The 26009-nt window shown below is 39.1% G+C and overlaps 2 protein-coding genes and 1 long non-coding RNA gene across 2 annotated transcripts in view; 2 read left to right on the top strand and 1 right to left on the bottom strand.

Annotated features, from left to right (window-relative positions):
• LOC307169671 overlaps positions 1-26009 on the bottom strand; it is a 373130-nt gene that overhangs the window by 110537 nt on the left and 236584 nt on the right. The window contains exon 2 of the long non-coding RNA XR_013823170.1: positions 8753-8827. This is a non-coding gene — a long non-coding RNA (uncharacterized lncRNA). The remainder of the gene's footprint in view (positions 1-8752; positions 8828-26009) is intronic.
• Positions 1-26009, top strand: part of LOC307167184 (protein NLRC3-like) — a 162972-nt gene that overhangs the window by 13585 nt on the left and 123378 nt on the right. The window contains exons 2-6 of the mRNA XM_079886176.1: positions 8525-8849; positions 11555-11665; positions 12075-14030; positions 15326-15499; positions 19902-20075. Coding sequence (XP_079742302.1) covers positions 8525-8849; positions 11555-11665; positions 12075-14030; positions 15326-15499; positions 19902-20075 — 2740 coding nt within the window. The remainder of the gene's footprint in view (positions 1-8524; positions 8850-11554; positions 11666-12074; positions 14031-15325; positions 15500-19901; positions 20076-26009) is intronic.
• LOC307167423 (NACHT, LRR and PYD domains-containing protein 1 homolog) overlaps positions 1-26009 on the top strand; it is a 256692-nt gene that overhangs the window by 111714 nt on the left and 118969 nt on the right.

Raw genomic sequence — 26009 nt, 5'->3', positions numbered from 1 at the left:
CTAGTGGACAGGTAATTAATCAGATTTTTCTCCCACTCTAAAATCAAAACTTGTAAAATGTAACTGTGATAGGACTCATTAGATATTGCTTGATGCTGCAATATTTTTTTTTTTTACCTACAAGAGTCTCCTAGGATAGAAGGAATGGGTAGATATTCCGGAGCAACTTGGTATTTCTGACTGACCATTGACCATCTTGGTTTGGAGGGGGAAAATATCGAAACACAACGGCTTGCCACTTGGTTGCAATGTATAGGATGATGCACCATGGTGGGTCCACTGAAGGGGATGATGTGCAACTATGTCATCAAAACCCGTGCAAATTTAAGAAAATGCTTTTTTAATAGCTGTCCACTGTAGTGACCACTATGCATGAAAGGGTTAATCCATATAAAACAGCGCTTAATCTTGCAAAGTACGTTTTGGTGCTACTGCTATCATTATGTTAGTAATTCATTAAGTTAACTATAAAGTGTCGCAGCGTTGTGAGAAGGTACTCCTTTGCAGAGATCCTAACCCTAACTAAGCATTTTAAAAAAAAGAAAAGAAAAGAAGTTGTGGCATCACATTGCCAGATGTTCTCCAGTCCTAAAAGTAAAACAAAAAACACAAACAATCTGTATTTAAAAGATCTTTAAAGTCATGGTCTCTTTTGAGCCTTTGTTCAGTGATGCTTGATTTCTTTCAAGACAAGATACTCTGAAATACTTTCCATCATGAAAAAAATACATGCCGTGTTGGTGATATCATATTTATATATATATATATATATATATATATATATATATATATATATATATATATATATATATATATATAATTTATATATATATTAAAATATTCTTACAAAGGCTATATAAAATAAAATGACACAACCCTGTCTCTTTTTGTTAAATTTCAGTTTTATTGATCAATAATAGCCATTATAAAAGTATAACGTTAGCCTCATAGCATAATTGCCTAAGTCATATTTCAATGTCTTTGGAAAACAAGAAGAAACAAAAAATGACTCATAGCAATTATGCTATGAGGCTAACGATAAGTAGCCTGAAAGGTAAAAGAAGCTATACAAGTCAAGAAATAAAGTAAGTTAAACGATTCAGTCATACATAAGTCAGCAGGTTACAACGTTAAAGATAAATAGACTAAATAATTTAACGTTATATAAAGTTATGAAACTAAACTTTACCCTTAGCCAAAACGATTTGCCAGGGAACAAATTATAGATTAATGAGATCAAAGATCGTCCGTTAGATATAGCCTACATAAGACAAATTATATCTCATGTTTAACCACTAAACTAGAGACATCAGCCAGCGGCAAACGTCAGCCACAGTAGCCGAGGTAAGGCTGTTCCAAGCGGGATACATGAGCGCTGAGCGCCCGTGATCCCTTGGATCTCACAACTCCGAAACGTCAGATCAAAATTTGTAATAGACGCTATCATTATAAACAAACAACATATTTGAGATTCAAACAACTAAATTTTCGACTGAAAAACTCTTAAAACTAAATTTCGTGACACAATAACAGAAGTATTTTTAAATTTAGTGGTCTTTCTCCTCTGCTTATTATACGTTCGACAGCTAGGATGTAGCTATCCTCACGTTAGCTACAAGTTATCGCGAGAACAGATTTAGATCAGGCATACTACTGGAATACTAATTGGGTCCTAAGCCCGGACTCATCACTTCAAAGTGACCGGATACTTCACCACACCGGTTCAAGTCGAGCAAGGCAAGGCAAGGCAAGTTTATTTATATAGCACATTTCATACACAATGGCAATTCAAAGTGCTTTACATAGAAGAAATTAAAATAATAAAAAGAAATAAGAATAATTAAAACAGTTTAGAAAAATAAAAAATAAAATACAGTACAGTACAAACAGTCGGACGAACATTGGCACAGTGCTCATTCAGTAAATGCATAGTTAAACAGAAGTGTTTTGAGTCTGGATTTGAATGTGACTACAGTAGGAGCACATCTGATCTCCTCTGGAAGCTGGTTCCAGCTGCGGCTGGCATAATAGCTAAAAGCAGATTCACCATGCTTAGAGTGAACCCTTGGTATTTCTAGCTGATATGATCCTAGTGATCTGAGTGATCTGTTGGGTTTATATTCAGTGAGCATATCTGCAATGTATTGAGGTCCTAGGCCATTGAATGATTTATATACCAGTAATAATACTTTAAAATCAATCCTAAATTTAACTGGGAGCCAGTGTAAAGACCTGAGGACTGGTGTGATATGTTCATATTTTCTAGTTCTGCTCAGAATCCTGGCGGCAGCGTTCTGTATGAGCTGCAACTGTCTTATGGTCTTTTTGGGAAGGCCAGTGAGGAGTCCATTACAATAATCCACCCTGCTGGTGATGAAAGCATGCACAAGTTTCTCTAAGTCTTGTCTGAAAACAAAGCATCTAATTCTTGCAATATTTTTCAGATGATAGTATGCTGATTTAGTTATTGCTTTGACATGACTACTGAAACTAAGGTCTGACTCTAGTGTCACACCAAGATTCCTGGCTTGATTTTTAGTTGTTTGACCCCTAGAGTGAAGGTATGCATTCACCTTGAGAACTTCATCTTTGTTTCCAAACGCAATGACTTCAGTTTTGTCTTTGTTTAACTGAAGAAAGTTTTGACACATCCAACTGTTGACTTCATCAATGCATTGGCACAGGGAGTCAATGGGGCTGTAATCGTTAGGCGATAGGGCTAAGTAGAGCTGTGTGTCGTCTGCATAGCTGTGATAAGCAATTTGGTTCTTTCTCATTATTTGGCTCATTGGGAGCATATACAGGTTGAACAGGAGTGGCGCAAGAATTGAGCCTTGAGGGACTCCGCATGTCATGGATGTCCACTCAGACTTATGATCTCCTGTACTCACATAATAACCTCTCCCATCTAAGTATGACCTGAACCATTTTAGGACTATCCCAGAAAGCCCCACCCAGTTTTCCAGCCTGTCAAGAAGTATGTTATGATCGACAGTGTCAAATGCAGCACTGAGGTCGAGTAGTACCAGCACTGATAATTTGCCTGAATCAGTATTTAAGCGAATATTGTTTATTATCTTTATGAGCGCTGTCTCTGTGCTGTGGTGCGGTCGGAAACCAGATTGAAAATTGTCAAAGTATCCATTCGAGCATAAGAATTTGTTCAGCTGATTGAAGACAACTTTTTCAATGATCTTGCCTCTGAAAAGAAGATTTGAGATCGGCCTATAGTTGCTTAATATGGTCTTATCCAGATTGTTCTTTTTCAGGAGGGGCTTGACAACTGCAGTTTTCAGGGAGTTTGGAAAACTCCCAGAGAGAAGTGAGGCATTTACCACTTCTAGGAGATCTGCTTCTAAACTGTTAAACACACTTTTGAAAAATGATGTGGGAAGTGTGTCTAGAGCGCAGGTTGATGTTTTAAGGTGCTGTACGGTTTCTTCCAAAATTTTGCCATCAATTTCTTTGAAATCAGACATAGTAACTACTTTCTCAGGCGGTTTGATCTGTCTGACCCCAGGGCAACTCAAGGATGTGCTGATCACCTTTCTGATATTATTGATTTTCTCAGAGAAGAAAGAAGCAAACTCACTGCACTTGTTGTCTGAGAGCATTTCACTGGGAATCTGGCTTGGGGGGTTTGTCAGTCTCTCTACAGTAGCAAAAAGAGTGCGTGTGTTGTTTAAATTACTGTTTATAATATTTGAGAAGAAAGTCTGTCTAGCTTTGCCTAGTTCCATATTAAAAGCATGGATGCTGTCTTTGTAGATGTTATAATGGACTACAAGTTTTGTCTTCCGCCACATGCGCTCTACTTTTCTGCATTGTCTTTTCATATTTTGCACTGCTGTTGAGTTTCTCCAAGGTGCTTTTTGTCTGCCATTCTTCTTCCTGACTTTGACAGGAGCAATATCATCAATTACACTTTTAACTTTTGAGTTAAAAGAATCAAGGAGAAAATCAACAGAGTCAGCAGATATACTTGGTGTTAAGGATATAGCCTTCATAAATAGTACACTGGTGTTCTCATTTAAGCATCTCTTCTTGACAGACACAGATTTAGCTTCAATGGCAGGAGAGATCAATATATCAAAGAAAATACAGAGATGATCAGACAGTGCTACATCCTTAATAACAATCGATGAAATGTTTAGACCCTTACTGATAAGTAAATCTAGAGTGTGTCCACGATTGTGTGTGGGTCCATGTACATGCTGAGTCAGATCAAAAGTTTTTAAAACAGTTTTGATTTCTTTAGCCATGTTGTTTTCTGCACTATCTATGTGGATGTTAAAATCTCCAGCAATGGCAAAACAGTCAAACTCTGATGTAATTGTTGATAATAGTTCTGTAAAGTCCTCAGCAAAGGCTGAAGAGTATTTTGGAGGCCTGTAAATAATGATAAGTAAAATGCGTGGAGCACCTTTTAACACAATACCCAGATATTTGAAAGACAAGTAATTCCCAAATGATATTTGCTTACATTGATAGATATCTTTAAAAAGAGCAGCTAGACCCCCACCTCTCTTAACAGCTCTGCAGACACTCATAAAAGTAAAGTTAGGAGGGGCTGCTTCATTGAGGACTGTTGCACTGCAGCTTTCTTCTAGCCATGTTTCATTTAGAAGCATAAAATCCAGGTTGTTTGTGGTTATTAAGTCGTTGACTAGAAGTGATTTATTTTTAAGTGAGCGGATGTTAAAGAGTGCTAACTTAACAGACTTACTTTTCCCCACATCAATCTTAGTTTGACATGTAATAGGCACCAGATTAGTTAGGTTTGCTGTACGGCTATTGAAGGCCTTAGACTTTCTATCTTGTAATAGAACAGCAATAGAGAAAGATACAGGCACACTGGGTTCCCGCTTTTTCTGTAAACATTTGAGAAAGTTACTGTTATCAAAACGGGGACCCGACACATATCACTGAGAGCTGGTATCAGTTGTTTTTGGTTCACCTCGAGCAGATGGAGGAGGGTGTGGGCCCTGGCGTTGTGGCAGAGGCCGAAGAGCTCTCACAGGAGGGGGAGGGCGAGCTGGGCCCGCAGGCTTTGGTGGTAATGGTGCCTGTCTTTTTTTGGTTGGTATCTGGGGGCTTGCAGCAAAAGAGTGGGATAGTCTGGTTCCAGCATGCACCAGTTCTTCCATTTTCTGTGAGAAGCACAGAAGTGGCGATGCTGGGGAGAGGGTTAACGTGTCTGGTGAAAGGGGCTGTTGCTCTGGTGTTATCGGAGGCTGTAATATGCTGTCCTGGCTTCCCTGGCTGTTTTCCAGGAAGTCGTCCTTGGGTGTTGAATCTTCAAGCAGTTCTGATATGTCTGTCTGTGGTGAGCTCTGTGGGCAGGGCTCAGCTGAGATTGTGTCCGTGAGCAGGGGTTGTTGTGGCGGAGTGGTGTTATCATGTCCATTTTGCTGCTGAAGTGAAGTCCCGTGGTCATTCCTACTGTGTCCAGGTGTGTGTGTGCCGTTCAGATTGAGTGGATTGGCACACACTGCAGAAGGATGATTGAGGGAGAAGTAGATATTGTCCTTTAACACTCTTGAACCAAGTTTGTTTGGGTGATGGCCATACCGATGAAACAGTTGTCTCTGACTCCAGAAAAGATTGAAATTGTCAATGAAGTTCACTCCTTTTATATTGCAGGTTTTTATGCAGCCATGTATTAAGCCCAAGCAACCGTGAAAACCTCTTTGCTCCTCTTGCTGGGAGAGGTCCACTGATGAATGTTTGAACTTTCAGTCTTTTAAGTGTTTCAAAAAGTTCATGGAAATCCTTCTTAAGGAGTTCTGACTGCTCTTTATGAATATCATTCTTCCCCACATGAATGATGAGTCGATTTGCAGTCTTATGTTTCATCAGAATGTTATGAAGTTCCCTGTTTACATCAGAAGTTGTTGCTTGTGGAAGGCAGCACGTAGTTGTATCCCTGCTGCTAATGTTTCTGATTATGGAGTCCCCCACTATCAGAGTCCTGGGCTCGGCTGCGCTCTGAGCTGAGTGCCGCTGTCTGCTCGACCTTGAGCGCCAGTTAGCATCAGTGTTAGCTACTGACCCATTCAGTCTGTGTTCGTGTATGATCACATTCATCACGTTTGGGGATTCCTCATTTACATTCCTTAGTACTTCAAATCTGTTCTCTAGATGTATAGGCGGTGGTAGGAGACCAGTGTTTGCAATCCTTGTCAGAGCTGTATCTGGGGTAGAGGATGCTACTGCGGCAATATGTGTTGCTCGTGACAATCTGATGTCTCGAGTGCCTTTGGGTCTCGCTCCCTGTTTGTGCCATCGATTTGTAAGTCGATCGGCTTGTTTCTCTACCTGTCGAGGAGCACTAATTTCATGGGACTCACCGGTATGCTGAGGGTGTCCATGACGAAGCTCTGTTGTGTGCTCCGTCTGGTTTGGTGGTCCCGTAAGTAACTTTGTTTCAAGAACTGCAATCCTTTGTAAAAGTCTGTAGCAGTTGGTGCAGCAAGTAGATTCCAGAAGAGGCATTTTCTCTTATCCTTGAGGCAGTTGTGTTTTCTTTTCCCGGAATGTAAGCTGGTCGGGTAAAAGAATTCTCAATTTTTGTAGTAATCCAAACTTTGTCGTATGAGCACTGTGCTGATTTGCTGAAGTTAAAATTAGTTGATAAAAGGAAATAAAATATAAAAAAATAGGAGATAAAATGTAAAAGCGATAGAGCAAAGCGCGGAGCAGTAAGCAAGAGCGTCCGAACAGTAGCTGAGCAGGAAGTGAAGTCTTGTGTCGAGAAGAACAAGCCTCTTGTGTCGAGAAAAAATGGGCGTGCCAGATGAAGCCGCGGTTCGAGTCTTGTGTTGTTAACAAGCGTGCCGCACAAGCTCTGAAAAGTGAAGCCAAAACATCTTGATCGCCCCCCGGTGACTGGTCCTAGTATAGGTCATAAGCCCCGCCTTCCCGCGTTATACAATGGGACTTGAGACCAACTAAACAATTAAATTACACTTCAGATTTCTTTTTCCAAAGGTGGTTTCTTTCATTTGCTGTCGTTTTTATCACGCTGATGTAAGTTCAAGTGTATGTTTCAAAAATAAGTTGTTTTTTAGTTAGTTACGTGATGCTATAAAAACGGTGGTGTAACGTCATGATTGACAGCTGTGATTGACAGGTTCTCTGAGCGAAGTAGTCACTGAAGCACCAACGGACAATTTTTTCGGGATCTTTGGAGGACTGAGGAGATTGTATTTACTTTATTTTAACAAGCCTCTTGTCGTACTGCAATAATTTAAAAAAAAGTGCACTCAGGGAGAGTGCATTCTGCGAGAGTGAGGGCGGAGTGTTGATTTCACGGGTTTACTTCCTGCTAACTACATCGCAGGTCTGGTCCCGAGATCGCTACTGCGCAGACTCAAGTTCCAAGATGTCAGAGCCATATCGGGACACTGGCGGCTTCAGTTTTTACCAATGGAAGAGAGCGAAGGGGCGTCGTCCATCTTTTTTTACAGTCTATGGTTGTTAACCTATGTTGTTAACGTGAAAATCACGTGACTATTGACAAAACGAGGCCTCGGTTTTTGTGGATACGTCATCGGTTCGGTCTGAGTGTCGCTACCGGATCAGACTCAGAGAGTTAGATAACTATCATTGTCATTGTCGTTATTGTGTCATATATAATCTTCGGTTGACTTTAAATACGTATTTAATTTTTTTTTTAGAATATTGTAATGCGTGTTCAGTGACGCAGTAATACTGGGGAAAGAAAGTGTGACCGTAGGATAAACACATAACAATAATAGTCCAGTCATTTTAAGCCAAAATGGGGGTTAACCTTGAACAAATTGCAACAGAAGCAAACTGAACTGATTTTGTATCCTCAATATGTCCTGAGTAAGGGGAAAAAAGTCCCACAGAATCCCATTTGGGGAAAGTTTCGAAAAAGACCCAAATATTGCCTATTCATTCTTTTTCTCACGTGAACAGGGTAAACATTTTAATAAAGGCTGGTTTCTAAAGTACTTCTTCCTGCCTCTATGTATTAATGCTCATGGGTAGCCTTTTTAGACCTTAACATTAAGTATTTTACTGTTATGTGTCAACAAGATTCAACAAGACATTTTCACCTGGCTATATTTAGATCTGTTGTGGTATTTATGCAAATACATAATTAGATTATGCACCGTTTGTCCATGTTAACAATTTCAAAAAACTTGTAATACAATTTTTGTTTGTCTTGATGTAAGTAATCAACTCAGTAATTTTCATGGTGATATCTAAAGGTTACAATTTTTACCCTATTCATGTGAGAGAAAGAATGAATAGGCGTATGAATAGGATATATTTGGGTCTTTTTTTAAAAAACTTTCCCCTAATGGGATTCTTCGGGACTTTTTTTTCCTTACTCAGGACATGCTGTGTTTGAAAGTGTGGCCTACATGTTGCTCTAAAAACACACACTATTAACGGGAGAAACTGGTTAAGTTAAAATGAATTAAATGCCACTTAAATAAAATGTGTCAAAATTCAATTGTGTCTTGTGCATGTTTTCTGTGTCCACATACAGGCCTTTACATAAAGTCTCACATCAAAGAGGAAGAGGAGAAACGTACCTGCAAAATGAGTGTGTGTGAGGAGAGAGAGGAGGAGAACCGTACATGTAAAATGAGTGTGTGTGAGGAGAGAGAGGAGGAGGCGTCTGTTCACACTCAGAGAGCAGCATCTCCAGTATCCAGCTGTGTGTCCATGAAGAGTAACAGATCCATGATTATTCCCCCTGATCTCAGTAATGGACCATCTTCAGGATTCAGCTGTGTGTCCATGAAGAGTAACTGCTCCATGACTATTCCCCCTATGTTCAGTGATGGACCTGCTGTGACCTCTGACCCTGTGTAAGTATCATGAAGTTCAGGGCCGGTCCAGATTCTGCTGGCACATATTATATTATATTACCGTATATTATATTATATTATATTATATTATATTATATTATATTATATTATATTATATTAATTGCCCCTAAAAACTACAACACTGGCAATAACACACACAAACACAAGTGTGTATGGCTGCACAAATAAGGGTAAAAAGGCTATATAAAATATGTATCCAAATTGAATATATTTATAGATGATAGTCTTGGTATCCAGATAACTAGTTAGTCTCATTAGCCTCTTACCTGGCGACCCTATTCTTAAACATAGACTGGAAAATTACATATCCAAACTTAAATGGTTGCTGCACTTAATGTGCGGCTTTACATTTACTTATCTTTTCTTTTCTATTAATATAAAACCTGTACCTGGGCACCTAAAACTGAAAACGCGGTAAATCCAACCAAGTTGTCTTTCAAATGTGTCCCAAACTATCAATATGCTCTGGGAGTTTTAGGCGCAGTAGCCAATATGGCCGCTAGGTGACATTCAAACTCCATTTGGTGATTTAAATACTTGAAGGGTTTTAATTTCATGAATGCTTTGGACCACTGGCCTCTTTTAATAAAAGACATGTAGGGTTTTATTGGTGAAGTGAAAGCAAGCAACAACAGAAGTAAAAATAAAGTTTGACACTGAACTTGTATTAAATGTAAATAAAAGGAAAAAGTTTCCACTAGTGGTCCGTTCCAGTTAAAATATTCTAAAGTAGCTCCTCAAAATATTAAATAAACATCAATGACTCACACAAGTTGTAGTTATGATTCTTACTTATATATTGTTTTTCTTCTCTTTTTCTTTGCTTCACTTCACCAGTGTGTCTGTGAGTTTATTGACTGTTTTAAAAAATTAGACATAAATAAATAAAAAACTATAAATGACAAAAGGCATCGACATTGAAAGTCAACTTATAACAATGAATTGACTAATTCACCGTTAATAAATGAAGAATTCATTTACAAAAACTGATAAAATTTTAAACATGTTATTCTCCACATATAGCACATTCTGAATCTTAAACACGTTTTGTCACAAAAGCTGGTATTGTCCATTGTCAAGGCATTGCGAGTTCATGTTTTACAGCAGAAACCGACAAGCACCCTTGTTGTTTGTGAACACAACCCGATAAGTCTGTTTTAGCGAATGAGCGCACAGTATTCAGGTCAGGTGACAAGTCACTTTCTCAGCTTTTTGCTCAGAATGTTGCTTTCTTCATGAAACTTACCCACTGTAACGGGTGTGCAAGGATAAGGCCAGGGCCAATCCAAATGCTTAAACAGATTTAATAACAAAAGGCAAAACATAAACAATCCAGACCTGAGATCAAGGCAAATAATCCAATTGAGAGCATAAACTAATAATCCAAACACGGAAGGAAAGCCCCAGGTAAACTACACTACCAAGAACGACTCAGACAAACTAACTGAAAAGCAAATGGCCTGTTCTTTCTTTTGATATATTGCATGTTCAGTTTGTTATTCATACAACAAAATATTCTGTGGGCCATGAAATCTTTGTGAAAATTATCAAAAACGCACAATATACGTAGGGCTGTGGCGGTGAAGGATTTTCCCTTTTCCCTTTTTTTTTCCCTAATTTTGAGTGGCTCAATAGGGCGGTATGCGGTATTATCGCTAGTTATTTATTTATTTTGATTTATTTGTTGATATATATGGTGTTATGATGTGGTCAGCACGCACAAAAACAAGTACATTTTCAGTAACCAATGTAGCCGAAACTAAACAGCGTCTCTGCGCATTGAAAGGCTGTCACTCAGCGCATTGTTACGGCAATGGACTGTCTTTGAGTGAGTCATTAAAGCGTTCATTTAACGAACACGTTCAAAAACGCTGATTAATGAATCAGTGTTTTTTAACGTGTTTGTTGAATGAACGGTTAGATAGATGTAATGAAACAAGGTGTTAATTATTTTTAACTTTGAGCTCCACTTTTCAAGGCTCAGCTGACCAGCAATGCGTCGCATGTAACGCTGAAGCTTCACTTAATAGAGACCAATGGCATTGATTCAATGCATTACTCGCTGATTTTTGTTTGCCGCGGCTTCCTCGCGCTGTGGATGCTGACCAGCGCTGACACTGTCGCCATTCATGGTAAATACCCTTAAACGTTAAAAGGATGACAAGACAAATATTTCGCTTTCCTTGGACACGGCAACCTTTTCACGAATATATGTGACTTGACCTAAAAAACAGACGCATGTCATTGCACGCGCTCAGTCGATCACTCTCATTCACTGTCTGTTTAGGCTTAAGTGCAAATCAGCGAAGCCTCTATACAAATCACCATGATAAAAACAGTCTTGTTATCATTATTAACTTATTTAACATTAAATACACATGCACGAAGTTCAAAACAAGAAGGGTATAGCCTTTTGAAAAAAGAAAACACGCGAATATCGCGGTTGCTGCGGTTACTTGCATTCCTCTGCAGTTGTCTTGTTAGTAGTGCGGTACTGCAATATTGCAGTTATCGCGACAGCCCTAATTATAAGTGCGCCTTTAGTCCCATTTACCTTACCATTAATAAAATATGTTTTCTCTGTAAAACTATGCATAATACACATACTGCTCTATAAATTAGTTTTGGTGCCCAAAAAAATCTGCAAAGAAACAATTTAAAATAATTCTGGTGTTTTTTCTCAGTATCAACAACAGGAAGAGAAAAAGAGCAGCTCCTCCAGTATCCAATTGTGTGTCCAAGAAGAGGCAAGACCCCCCACAATTCAGTGATGGAGCAGTGACCTTTAACCCTGTGTGAGTATCATCATGTAGAGTGAGAGACACATGAACACAGAATGCACTTAAGTTCAGAACTTTTCAGAAATGTTCTATTTCTAAAGGAAAGGTGGCAGGTTCTTTAGAAATAAAATCTTCTCTGACTTTTCACATTCCTCACTTGTGGCAAAAGGGACTTTACTGTGAAACTAGGACATGCAGAAACAAACTGAGTTTGCAGTCTCTATCATCAGTCTCCATTTACATGTAAATTAATTACATGAAATCATATCACACTACAATAGATAGAAATTTGTCTGAAAGAGCAAACACTTATTTCTACATGTGGTATGATTTTCATATTAAACATATTAAAATTATTTTTCTTTGTTCACAAATGTGTTTTCTGTTTGTTTTTGTGTCTCTGTTCATCTTAATGTGTTTTCAGTGGTGTGAGAGCTGACCAGATCAGAGATGTGTCCTGTCAGACCAGCACATCCTCCTCCTGTCAGAAACACATCAGTCATCATGACACAGAAGTAGCCCTGCAGCTCGATTCTCACCAGCCAGTGCATGATGATCTGCAGAGAGTCAAAGACCAGCACAAAACCAGCATGAAGAACAAGTATGAGAACTTATTTGAGGGAATCAAACTACAAGAGAATCAGACCCTCCTGAACAGGATTTACACACAGCTGTACATCATAGAGGGAGAGAGTGAAGGGGTGAATGAAGAACATGAGGTGTTACAGATGGAGAAAAGTTACAAGACCCTCCAAGACACTCCAATCAACTGCAATGACATCTTTGATCCTTCACCTGAACTAGGATATGAGGAGAAGAGAAGAGAGAAGAAAGACAAAATCAAGACTGTTCTTACTAAAGGCATCGCTGGAATTGGAAAAACCGTCTCTGTGCAGAAGTTCATTCTGGACTGGGCCGAGGGAAAAGCCAATCAGGATGTAGATTTCATGTTTGTTCTTCCATTTAGAGAGCTGAACTTGATTCGAGATGATCAGTACAGTCTTCACAGACTTCTGCTGAACTTTCATCCTGAACTTCAAGATCTGGACCCAAAGATTTATGATGAATGTACAATTGTGTTGATCTTTGATGGTCTGGATGAGAGCAGAATTACACTGATGTTTTCAGACAGTGAGAAAGTTTCTGATGTGACTGAGTCTTCATCAGTGGGTGTGTTGATGTCAAACCTCATGAAAGGAGATCTGCTTCCCACTGCTCTCATCTGGATCACCACCAGACCAGCAGCAGCCAATCAGATCCCCTCCAAATACATCAACCGTGTGACAGAAATTCAGGGATTCAATGACCCTCAGAAGGAGGAATATTTCAGGAAGAGAATCAGTGATGAGCATCAAGCCAGCAGAATCATCTCACACATCAGAAGAGCAAGAAGCCTCCACATCATGTGTCACATACCCGTCTTCTGCTGGATCTCATCCACTGTGCTTCAAAACATCCTGAAACAAGATCTCAGTGCAGAAATCCCTCAAACTCTGACTGAAATGTACATATACTTCCTCCTCATTCAAACTAGTATGAGGAACCAGAAGTATGAAGAGAGAGATCCAGAGAATCTCCTGCAGTCCAACAGAGAAGTGATTGTGAAACTTGCTGAACTGGCTTTCAATCAGCTGATGAAGGGCAATGTGATGTTCTATGAGGAGGACCTGATTGAGAGCGGCATAGACGTCACTGACGCCTCAGTGTATTCTGGGATTTGCACTGAGATCTTTAGGGAGGAATCTGTGATTTATCACAGGAAGGTTTACAGCTTTGTACATCTCAGCTTTCAGGAGTTTTTTGCAGCACTGTATGTGTTTTTTTGTTATTTACACAATAACAGTGAAGTTATGAAAATGTTCCTGACAGGAAAGTCCAGAACTCAATGTAAGATTGTTTCTCTGGATGTGTTTCTGAAGGGAGCAATGAATAAAGCCTTGAGAAGTAAAAATGGACACCTGGATCTTTTCCTTCGATTCCTTCATGGCATCTCACTGGAGTCCAATCAGAGGCTCTTACAGGATGTGCTGATTCACACAGAGAACAACCCAGAGAGCAGAAAGAAAATAATCCAAAACCTTAAAAAACACGAAAACACAGAAAGTCCAGAAGACAATGTCAGCCCTGAAAGATGGATGAATCTGTGTCACTGCTTGATTGAGATGAAGGATAGTTCTCTTGTTGAAGAAATGCAGGCATTTTTACAATCTGGAACAAGTAACAAAAACCTTTCTCTTGCACAATGTTCAGCTTTGGCAAACATGATCCTGATGTCAGAAAAGGTGATGGATGAGTTTGACCTTAAAAAGTACAAGATCATATCATCACAAGAGGGTCGAAGGAGACTGTTACCTGCTCTGAGGAACTGCAGAAAAGCTCTGTGAGTGTGAAAATATGAACATATCAACTGATTTGAAATATGAACATAATACCTCTCATGTAGGCTAATAGTTTAGCTAAATGTGCTGTAATGGCTTTTTTATTTACATAAATTTGAAGTTTCTACAGATTAAAATATTTAAAATAATTATTTTAATTTGTAATTATAATTGAGATCCAAGTAATTACATATCTGAAGTTTTAAAAACTGAATGTTCTTTTCAAGACCAATAAATTTTTTACTTTTCCATTGTTCATAATTTACTGGATAAGAATTAAGCATTTTTAGAAAAATATAATCCTTTTCCTGGTCTAGAAATCACACTTTTAAAATTAGGCTACCTCATATATCTAGTTTCTGTGATGATGTATTAAAATAAGGAATATCATGATTTAGGTCAGTCGTTCCCAACCCTGTTCCTGGAGTATCCCAGCACTGAACATTTTTAATGTCTCTCTTATCTAACACACATATTAGAGGTCTTGGAGTCTTTACTAACTAGCTGATGAGTTGAATTTGAAAATGTGCAGTGCTGTGGGTACTCCAGGAACAGGATTGACCAGAAACTGTTTCTGAGCCTACTAGTCCGGGCCTTAATGCTATGGTACTGTAACCGTGATAAGAGTACTGAAAATGTTATGTGGCTTGGATGGCTTGAGCCAAACTCTGTGCAAGTTTGGCACCGCAATGCGGGATTAAAAGCATAAAAGTGACTCTAATCCTGCGCCGGACCAGGGTTTCATTACTCTGTGTAAGTAGTGCTACGTAAGTGCTAAGTAAGTAAGTCCCACTTCTAACTTACAAATGGGAAACGTTCCTTTACCCAGGGTTAAAAGCAAGGTTTAGAACCACTATAATCAGAGTTTAATTGCAGCATTGAAACAATGTGTAATTGTAATAAAAATAAAATGGAAAAATACATAATAGAGATTCGGACTGATTCAAGGTCCCTTCTCTGATCCAGTTCCTTTCTCTCCCATCTATGTGTCATAGTACTATCTATAAATAAGGCAAAAAGTCCAACAAAACTAAAATGAATATTTCAAATTACACTATTCAGCTAACAAGACTTTTTTTCACTATAAAGGATTTCATAAACAAAGAAATAAAACATTATACACATAATCTCAATGAATTATGAAGTCATGTCTATTTAAATTGGTGAATCTTCCTTACAATAGGCCAGAATGTCAATCAGCATGATCTTTTATGTTGAAGTTGGTTAACCAAGGAAGTCGTGCGTTCTAGTGGGAACACCAGCATGCCTTTTAACCAGAGTCCTCTCCTTTTTTCAGATTAACAGACTGTAATCTCAGTGATCAGCACTGTGAAGTTGTGGCTTCAGTTCTACAATCATCAACCTCCTCCCTGAGAGAGCTGGACCTGAGTAACAATGACTTGCAGGATTCAGGAGTGAAGCTGCTCTCTATTGGACTTAAGAGTCCAAACTGTCAACTCAACAAATTGAGGTATTTAAGGGGAAACATAACAGTACAAAATAACAGTAAGCTGTCATGTGTGTATATATATATATATATATATACAGTGAGGAAAATAAGTATTTGAACACCCTGCTTTTTTGCAAGTTCATCGTAGGTGCATGTCCACTGTGAGAGACATAATCTAAAAAAAAAAATCCAGAAATCACAATGTATGATTTTTTAACTATTTATTTGTTTGATACAGCTGCAAATAAGTATTTGAACACCTGAGAAAATCAATGTTAATATTTGGTACAGTAGCCTTTGTTTGCAATTACAGAGGTCAAACGTTTCCTGTAGTTTTTCACCAGGTTTGCACACACTGCAGGAGGGATTTTGGCCCACTCCTCAACACAGATCTTCTCTAGATCAGTCAGGTTTCTGGGCTGTCGCTGAGAAACACAGAGTTTGAGCTCCCTCCAAAGATTCTCTATTGGGTTTAGGTCTGGAGACTGGCTATGCCACGCCAGAACCTTGATATGCTTCTTACAGAGCCACTCCTTGGTTATCCTGGCTGTGTGCTTCAGGTCATTGTCATGTTGGAAGACCCAGCCTCGACCCATCTTCAATGCTCTAACTGAGGGAAGGAGGTTGTTCCCCAAAATCTCGCAATACATGGCCCCGGTCATCCTCTCCTTAATACAGTGCAGTCGCCCTGTCCCATGTGCAGAAAAACACCCCCAAAGCATGATGCTACCACCCCCATGCTTCACAGTAGGGATTGTGTTCTTGGGATGGTACTCATCATTCTTGTGGAATTATGACCAAAAAGTTCTATTTTGGTCTCATCTGACCACATGACTTTCTCCCATGACTCCTCTGGATCATCCAAATGGTCATTGGCAAACTTAAGACGGGCCTTGACTTGTGCTGGTTTAAGCAGGGGAACCTTCCGTGCCATGCATGATTTCAAACCATGACGTCTTAGTGTATTACCAACAGTAACCTTGGAAACGGTGGTCCCAGCTCTTTTCAGGTCATTGACCAGCTCCTCCCGTGTAGTTCTGGGCTGATTTCTCACCTTTCTTAGGATCATTGAGACCCCACGAGGTGAGATCTTGCATGGAGCCCCAGTCCGAGGGAGATTGACAGTCATGTTTAGCTTCTTCCATTTTCTAATGATTGCTCCAACAGTGGACCTTTTTTCACTAAGCTGCTTGGCAATTTCCCCGTAGCCCTTTCCAGCCTTGTGGAGGTGTACAATTTTGTCTCTAGTGTCTTTGGACAGCTCTTTGGTCTTGGCCATGTTAGTAGTTGGATTCTTACTGATTGAATGGGGTGGACAGGTGTCTTTATGCAGCTAACGACCTATCTAATTTAGGATAATAAATGGAGTGGAGGTGGACATTTTAAAGGCAGACTAACAGGTCTTTGAGGGTCAGAATTCTAGCTGATAGACAGGTGTTCAAATACTTATTTGCAGCTGTATCATACAAATAAATAGTTAAAAAATCATATATTGTGATTTCTGGATTTTTTTTTTTAGATTATGTCTCTCACAGTGGACATGCACCTACGATGACAATTTCAGACCCCTCCATGATTTCCAAGTGGGAGAACTTGCAAAATAGCAGGGTGTTCAAATACTTATTTTCCTCACTGTGTATATATATATATATATATATATATATATATATATATATATATATATATTAGGGCTGGGCAAGTTAACGCGTTATTATCGCATTTATTGATTAACGCCGACAATTTTTTTATCGCACGTTAACGCAGTTTTTTTGTATTTTTATTTTGAAAGTCCGTTGCTCACCGGCTCTGAATACACATAGACCTACAGTCAAACCATGGGTCACAGGAGGGGTGTGATGTTGGTCAGCCAGCAAATAACCCTCCCAAACCAGCAGTGGAGGGAGGCTTCGGCAGGTTCTCTCAGGTGAACAGAAAGGGAGACAGCGCTGCGCGAACGGCAAGCGCGCTATGGGTAGTAACCGCATGGCAACGGCTTCAGTGTGCAGCTGCAGCCTTTTTAACTTGAATTAAAACTATACAGAACTTTACTTGATAGGCCTGCCGCTTTTAGTTTAGCGGGGATGCTCTGCCATGTGAATTCCCTCCTGTTGATGTCCTGATAACCATTTAGATTTTGGAAACTCACAAACAGCGAGGATCAATCTCTCTTCCAATGATTTGTGATGCGCGTTGTGTACAAAAAGTTCAAGACAATTCAACTTCGGCAGCGGACGGGCGTGTGCGCACAACCGCGACAGTTTCACGGGAACGCACCCGCTTGTCGCTGCACCTTGTGCTCGACCACTTCACCTCACTCTATGGTACATGAATTCACACCAAACGCGAATAGAGCGTCTGGCGCGAGTGATTTCAATGTTAAGTCAATGCAAAGGCACGTTTATGCGCGTCTGGAGGTCCTGTGGCGCGAATGAGGCGTTTAGCGCGGCGTGGTGGACGCGAATTCGCCTCATTCGCACGTCCAGTTCGCTTCAAACTTTTGCTTTTTACGCGTGTCAATTTCACTCTGGACGCGCGAATGGATTCAAAATGTTCAAGCGTCCAAATAGACGCGGTAGACGCGAATTTGACACGCTATTCGCGTTTGGTGTGAACGCACAGTAATAACAGGGAAACTTGCTACTGAACACAGACTGTTTCTGCTGCTCCCTGATGAAAGATACCTGTTGATGCCTGTTCAGGAAAAAACCCAAGAAAACAGGACTCTGATGCTAACTTGTTTTTAACAAGCTAGATAAAAGGTAATGCCCTGGCAGTGGCAAATAGCTTTGGTTTAATATTTGATTTGATTACATTAATGTTGAAGTTGAGATTTACAATAAATATTTTATTGCTACTGTGTAAAGGGAATACTGCTTGTAAAAAGCACATTAGGCTATTTGTTTAAAGTTTTTGCAAACCACATGTTTTTACACTTTTGTGTATATAGCAGTACATTTAGATCAAAAGTGTGCAATACACTACTTTAGAATTCATTATTAAATTTTGCGCGTAATAATGCGAAAGTATAATTTGCATGGTTTGACGTGATGTGATAAGCGATCGTTAGATTTAATCAGCGCGATTTACTGCAGTGCTTTTTTCCCCTTAGTTGGTCAGAACAAAAGTGGATGTTACTTACTTGTTCAGACGACGTTTTCCGGTGAAAATTATACTTATGTTGGTCATACTTCCAAAAAGTATAATCTGTGATTGTGAATGACAGTATCCACACCGGCGTGGTAATTGACAGCCGCATATTCTCCTCAAAACATTGGATTCATCTGCGCTGTGCCGTGCCGAGGCACAGCGCACGTAAGTTGATAATTCCGCGAATAACTGCAATTGCAGATTAGGAAAAGAGATGGCGACAAAGAGGAAAAACTGCGGACTGCAGCTTTAACAAATAGTGCTGCCGTTCACTCCGACTCGCCCAAAAAAGCAGACAAGTGAGAAATCAAGATTATTTAAAAAACGTGACAAACTCACGATCCTCAAGAAATGCCATAATTAATAGTCAGTTGGAGACAATATGATATGGGAGTTATTTGTCTTAAGATTTTGAAAGGACCCACATACCTGGAGCTGAGCTTCTTGCAGGGCAGGCGTACACAAAGATCGGGAGTAGAAAGCCAGACCCATTGTCCTGGTGCATAATTGGGGTTGGTACGACTGTAATGATAGGCTTGTTTCTTCTATCTATTTGCTGCACGTTGAAGCTGGACGTGTGTTTGGTTCCACACTGTCTTGCTCCATCGGAGCCAATCATTAATGGCCAGTACCTCAGAGGGTTCCCTTGACCAAGGAAATAGAGGTGGTTGAAATCCCAGGACACATTGGAAAGGGGTAATGCCAGTGGAGGGTTTATGAAGGGAATTTTGAGCATATTCAGCCCAGTGTAAGAAGCTGCTCCAGTCCGACTGATTCTGCTGACAGTACAATCTAAGAAACTTTCTGAGTTCTGGGTTTAGGCTTTCATTTTGACCGTTTGATTGTGAGTGATATCCTGTGGTGAGTCTTATATTTAAATTGAATTGATGGAAGGCTGTCCAGACCCGAGATGTGAACTGTGAACCCCGGTCTGAGACAATATCTTCAGGTAGTACATGATAGTGAAACATGTAGTGGATGAAATGTTCTACTGTTTCGAAAGCTGTTTGGAGCTTAGGTAGAGGTGTTAATCGACATGCCTTAGAAAAACATTCAATGACTGTTGTATATTGGTGTTACCCTGGGTGGCCGCTGCACATCCAAGTGGACGCTGCACATTGGTGGTGGTTGAGGAGATTCCCCCTTTCCATATGTGAGGCGCTTTGAGGACCCAGAAAAAGCGCTATATAAATATAACAAATTATTATTATTATTATTAATTGATGGTTTGAAGAGCCGTGTTGTTTACTAACGTGAACACTTATTGTTGTTGTAGATTATCTGGCTGTATGGTGACAGAAGAAGGTTGTGCTGCTCTGGCTTCAGCTCTGAGTTCAAACCCTTCACACCTGAGAGAGCTGTATCTGAGCTATAATTACCCAGGAGAATCAGGATTGAAGCTGCTCTCTGATACAATGAAGCATCCAGACTGCACACTGGACAAACTCAAGTAAGTGGATCAGTAAGAATCATCCTGGCTGGTGTGCATGTGAGAGAGACTTAGAGTTTATAATAGTTTTTGAACACAGAAGGGGTCCCAGTGTGTTAAAAAGTGACACCAAGCAGTCCTGACAAAGCATCCAGACGAGTTGTTAGTGAGAATGTGTTGAGAAAATAATGTATAGACATTTTTAATCATGATCACAGTTTCTGCTTCCCTTAATTATGCATAACAGCCCACTGATTATTTATCCTGAAAACTATTTTTGATTTAATTTGATATTTCCGATATTGTGAATTGCTAACAATCCTCCAATAACTTTTTAATGCTTGGGTTTCCAGATGCCAAGAGCCTTAATTCCTCCAATTAGAGCTTTTCTCTTAAATGGATACATTTTCTGCCAAGTGTTTTACTCAACCCAATCTGGCAACTATGCACACACACACTCTCTCTGCACTGCACAAAAAAAAAACTTTTGTGCTGATGATTTGAAAACGTAGACACACATGTATGTTGGAGTTTAGTAATCTCTATTGTGATATTCTGCTCAAATTAAAGTGTCATACAGTAAGTGTTATTCCTTCACAAGGCCACTTGGGCAGTTTGCTGAGACTAAACTGTAATAAATTGAGCATAAATCTCAACTATATTGTTTGGGATTGTGGTCGCTGACTAAATGCACTTACGCAACCTCTGTGCTACAATACAAAGGCTTATTTGTTGTTTTAATAGAAAAATGTAAACATTATTTATAAAAATTTTTTGTAATTAATTAATGTTAGGAAGTTCACAGTTTAAGCTTTTGAGAGAAGCTCAATAAGGTTTTTGCCAGTTTTCATAATGGGTAAATCAGAAAACAGTAAAATAAACTCTGCATGTGAGTTTGACGTTCTCTTAAATTTATGCTTACATGAAAGTGCAATAATTCTGAAGAAATGTAAAATGAAATTCCTCAAATGAGAATATTCATAATTAATAATGCGTGATTATACATTTTGAGCAAAATAATTGTGCAGGGATGTGATTCTTCCGGATTAAATTCAGTTAATCCGTTATTTCAACCTAAAATCATGACCCACCTGAATCATGCAGATCAGTAATAAAATAATAATCAGGGGTGGGGTGTTTGTAAGTTTTGGAAAAGTCATGGAAATTTGTTTCAAAATATTTATATAATAGAATATGTTTAAGTGATAATATTGGTTAAACAAACTACAATACTTAACTTTCATTCGATCCATCCGACTTGGGCATTTCCATTAGATTTAGTTTTGCAGCATTGAGCATTATAACCAATCGCATGCGTTTCTGTTGAGTTTATGAGTGTGACAGCCAATCAGTGGCGTTCAGATAGTCATCGCTGAAAAGAAGAGTTTTGTTCAGTGCGCACTTTCTCTGGCTGAATTCTGACTGAAACTCGTAAATTATCCCATCATAAACAACAAAGTGCAGATTCAATGTAAGAGATTCATGTCGCAGTGTAGTCCGTTTCCGTGATTTTAACTTGATTTTAAAGTTTTGTAAGTACTTAAACTCGCTCTAGACCCAAGTTATGGACAGCCTCACGATCACTCCTGGCACTGCATATCTATAGCACTTATAGTGCTTTTATTTGGCATGCTCTTTATACGCAAAAGTATTCTTTCACGTGCATCAGGTGTGCAAAATTTACCCGCTGTGTAGAATTGGCTGTGTGTGAATATTTTATATCATATGCACACTATAAAGCTATTGGGTGCACGTAAAAGGTAATTTATGCGTATAAAGATCACGCAAAGCATGAACTCGTGAAGACTGGACTAGATCGGTCACATTCTGCTCCTTTTCTGTGTACAGTTTATTCCAGTTAATATAATTTATTCATCATGCTGATAAGGTTATGTGTAGTCTTCATTTTCTAATGCGTAAAAAGCATTAATATAATTCGTAAATGTTTTTTAGGTTGTTTTTATCTGTGTAGCCAGAATATTATGTTCAGTTTCCCCAAACACAAAAATATTTTATGTAGCCTATTCCTATTGTAGAAGTTTGAGTGGAATTGTATTTACTGAATGAGATTGATCGGTATTGGAAGCACAGTTGTTTTATTTACAGAACTACAGAATAGCACTTATCGCCCTTACATTTTCCCCAAAGATGTTTAGACGTCCAGTTTTGTATTACTAGAAATAAATTATAGCTGTTAAATATATTTCCATGTGTCAGTCTTCACAGTTCCTGATAGTTCATGGCTGATTCAGGCGTTTAAAAACAAAAAGTGCTTGATGCTGGGTCTTTTTATCACTGGCACAATCACATCCCTGATCAGTTAAACTATTGTTGTGCAACTCTAATTTGTCTAATACTTTTCCTTACTGAGTACTGGGACTTTAAGTTTTTTGGTTCCTTTATATCAGGAGCAAAAAGGCCAGTGCCATTGTCTGTTAGCAACGTGATCTCATTTGTGAGCATTTTCCTCTGTATTTGTACTAACTTAACGCAGGACCGGACACATTAACAATTTGTCTCAGTCCCACAGTCCTAGAAGCACACAAAATCTGAGTGAGTCTCAGCACATTGCTCTAAACAAACTCCCTTTACAAGTGACTCCTCCAAAAGCCAGAACAGGGAGTCTGAGATCTCTGTTCTCTTGGAAATAAAATGTTCTCATAGAAAGTCTTTTGTAAAATACCCACATAGCAATTGTTGACTGGGCCAGCTCTGGGCCACACAACTAGTTTCTCTCTGCACACATAGGCCTATGGCAAGGATTGAAGGCCCTTGAGTGGCCCAGAATAATCACTTATTTGGAACGACCTGAAACGCCATCAAAGAAAGGCAACGACAGGGTCACACAGATTATAATATAACATACATAAATATTGACATTTAATTTACTGTCTATTTAAAATCATATAATAGGAGGCCTGTACTTATACAAAACACATTATGTATCTAATAAATATAATCAAAACATTGTATTAGTCTTGTTATATTAGTTTATTACATAGACTACTTGTTTATATAATTGACTATTAACAGATTTGAAGCTGTACTGTAACCGTCATTCAATATGAAAATTAATTTTGATTGGGTTAACTAAATGTGTTCTTAATCAATGGTCTTAATAATTGTAGCGGTCTCATCTCATGCGCTTTCTTTCCTATGTGCAGCTGCATAGTAAACATTCCTGAGGTAAATAAAGTAAAATGTATCTAAAAAAATGACAGTGCCTCAGCTGCTTCTCAACACTTACTTTCTTTACATATTCAAACAAAAGAATATGCAAATGTAACATTTATCGCCATAACCAATCATAAATACGCTAGTTTGAATAATAACAACAATATTTATGAATCTTCGAATGCACACGTAAACTCCTCCATCGAAGAGGCGTTTAAAAACTCTTTCTACGGCTCTGCTCTGGTTAGTTCAGACCGGTGACGCGGTGCTCAATGACAGTTGGTGATTTTCACTCTCGACTTCTTGTGAAGTGATGTATCGATGTTCCCTTATTTCCTTATTCCTTATGCTGCTCACTGAGCCCTTCGTATTAAATCATGTTTGCTCCTTTTTTAGTTTTAGTTTAGTTTATTTCCACAATTTCACACATTGTATTTATTGCTACATCAGAAGCAGTGTTGGGATAGCATATTATAATTAGGATAGTACATTATGCAGTACAAAACACATTACATTTCAAAGCTGCAACTACTACTATAGTACACACCACAGTTCAAAGTAACCTACCCAACAACTGATCAGGAAAAACAATTGTGTTCTATTGTGAAAAATGGACTCCCAAGAAGCAACTGCTTATGAATAGGGGTCCATCCCACCACCTGCACCACCCCACCCACCTAACAAGGATTATGTGAGAGGTCCAACTTTATATGAGGACAACCATTCTTTAAATTGAGGGTATTTAGATCACAGTTTCCTCAAACAGACAAAAATTGACAGTCACTTTACCTTTGTACCTCAATTTGAATAGATCCATGTACCAAGAGAAAGGGACCTAACCCTCAGCCATAGATCCCTCGGGTTTGTATCTCTCCAGTAGTTGTTGCTTGAGTTTCTTTTAAATATAGATAATGAGGCAGATTGTTTTTAATTAGTATCCAGCTCATTCCATAATTGTGGACCACTGTAACATGCACTAAACCTAGCACTTGTTAGGTTCCTATATTTACCTTTTAGGAGCAGCTTATGTCTAGTGTGGTGTGTGTGAGAAGGTGTATATAATGGAATGAGCTCACACAGTCTAATGTTTAACCTGTTGACAACATTGTACATTGTACATGCATTGTAATAAAAGTTACATTCAGGAAGCTTTAGTAGGCCATGTCTATGGAAGAGAGCATTTGTATGAGAGTTACGTATGGACCATGAAATAGCTCTTATGGCTTTCTTTTGTAATATCAATAGTTTCTCAGTATAAGTAGGGTAAGTATTATTCCAAATAATATTACAATAACTCAAATGAGGCTCAAACGGAGTCCTATACAGTGACAAGAGCACGTCTAATGGGAGCACATGTCTCACTTTAAAGAAAAACCCACATTTTTGGATAGTTTTTTAACCAGCTCATAAATCTGTTCCTTAAAGGGCACCTATTATGACTCTTTTTCACAAGTTTTAAAATAAGTCTCTGATGTCCCCAGAGTGTGTATGTGAAGTTTTAGCTCACAATACCCAACAGATAATTTTTTACAGCATGTTTAAATTGTCATTTTTTGGGGCTCAGAAAAACACACCGTTTTAGTGTGTATCCCTTTAAATGCAAATTAACTGCTGCTGTCCGCACAGGGGGCGGAGCCTCACGAGCTCACGCTCAGACCCAGGACAATCTAATCTGATAATATCAGAACAGAAACTCTCAGTTGCGGTGCTCATTTCATTCGGATTCGGACAATAATGCCCACAGAGCCAGAGAATATGCTATATGGAGATAGAACAGGTATAGTTTAGTTTAATTACGGTTATAACTTATTTGTCATCTACTTTTATCCACTATACAAGCCTGCTGTGGCAGACCCTGTCCGAATGATGACCAAAATATACTGATGAGTTCAGTGAAGTTTATTGTACATCACACAAAAGATGAAGCGTTAGTTTTACTCCAGAGAATCACTGTAAGAGCTGAATAAACACAGTATAAGAATTGCGCATTAAAGTCTTTTCCATAAACTCTCTCTTTCTCCCTTTCATTATCATCAACATACACAGCAAAGTACACAAAACACTCGTTACAACTAACAGTAAACACATATATACACACCTTTTCAGTAGGTGCTTAACCCTCTGGGGTCTGAGGTGTTTTCTGGGCCTGGAGGTGTTCTGACATGCTCTGACATTTGTGCTTATTTATGTTACTTGTGACAGAGTCCTGCACGGGTCCGATTTTGTAAATCCGCACCCGCCCGTACCCGCAGTGCTTCAAACCGCATCCAACCCGTTTTCCGACAGCAGCACTAATTAAAATCCGCACCCAACCCGCTTAAAACAGAACTGATACCCGACCCGGCCAATCACATTATAGACACAATTACAAAAATGTTTATTGCCAGGTCATACAGAAGTTATTACACAACAATTAACACAAGGACAACTTCAGCCGAAGCTGTCAAAAGGCCGGTACATGAAGAACATGGCAAACGTTACCACAAAACTGAGTAGCCTTAACATTTTACCAATCGAACAGACGCGGCTACAACACTATATGCCACGCAATTTCGTCTAGCCTACATCTGATAATTTTGGGTTCAAACACGCCCTGCACACCACACATACTTAACAGTGTTAAATTTGAAAAATACTGTTCGATAGAACTGCTTTGTTACCACAGTATCTGCGTGCTTTCTCGGCGATGAAGTTCCACATTTGCGGCTATCCAACACGAAAATGCATGCAGCAAATAAGCCTTTCACAATACTTTCTTCAGATAACTCCAAATTTCTCCCA

This window comes from Squalius cephalus, assembly GCF_949319135.1.
Source record: "Squalius cephalus genome assembly, chromosome: 1".
Classification (NCBI taxonomy): domain Eukaryota; kingdom Metazoa; phylum Chordata; class Actinopteri; order Cypriniformes; family Leuciscidae; genus Squalius; species Squalius cephalus.
The sequence above is the reverse complement of the archived record's forward strand: the minus strand, read 5'-3'. Positions and strand labels throughout refer to the sequence as shown.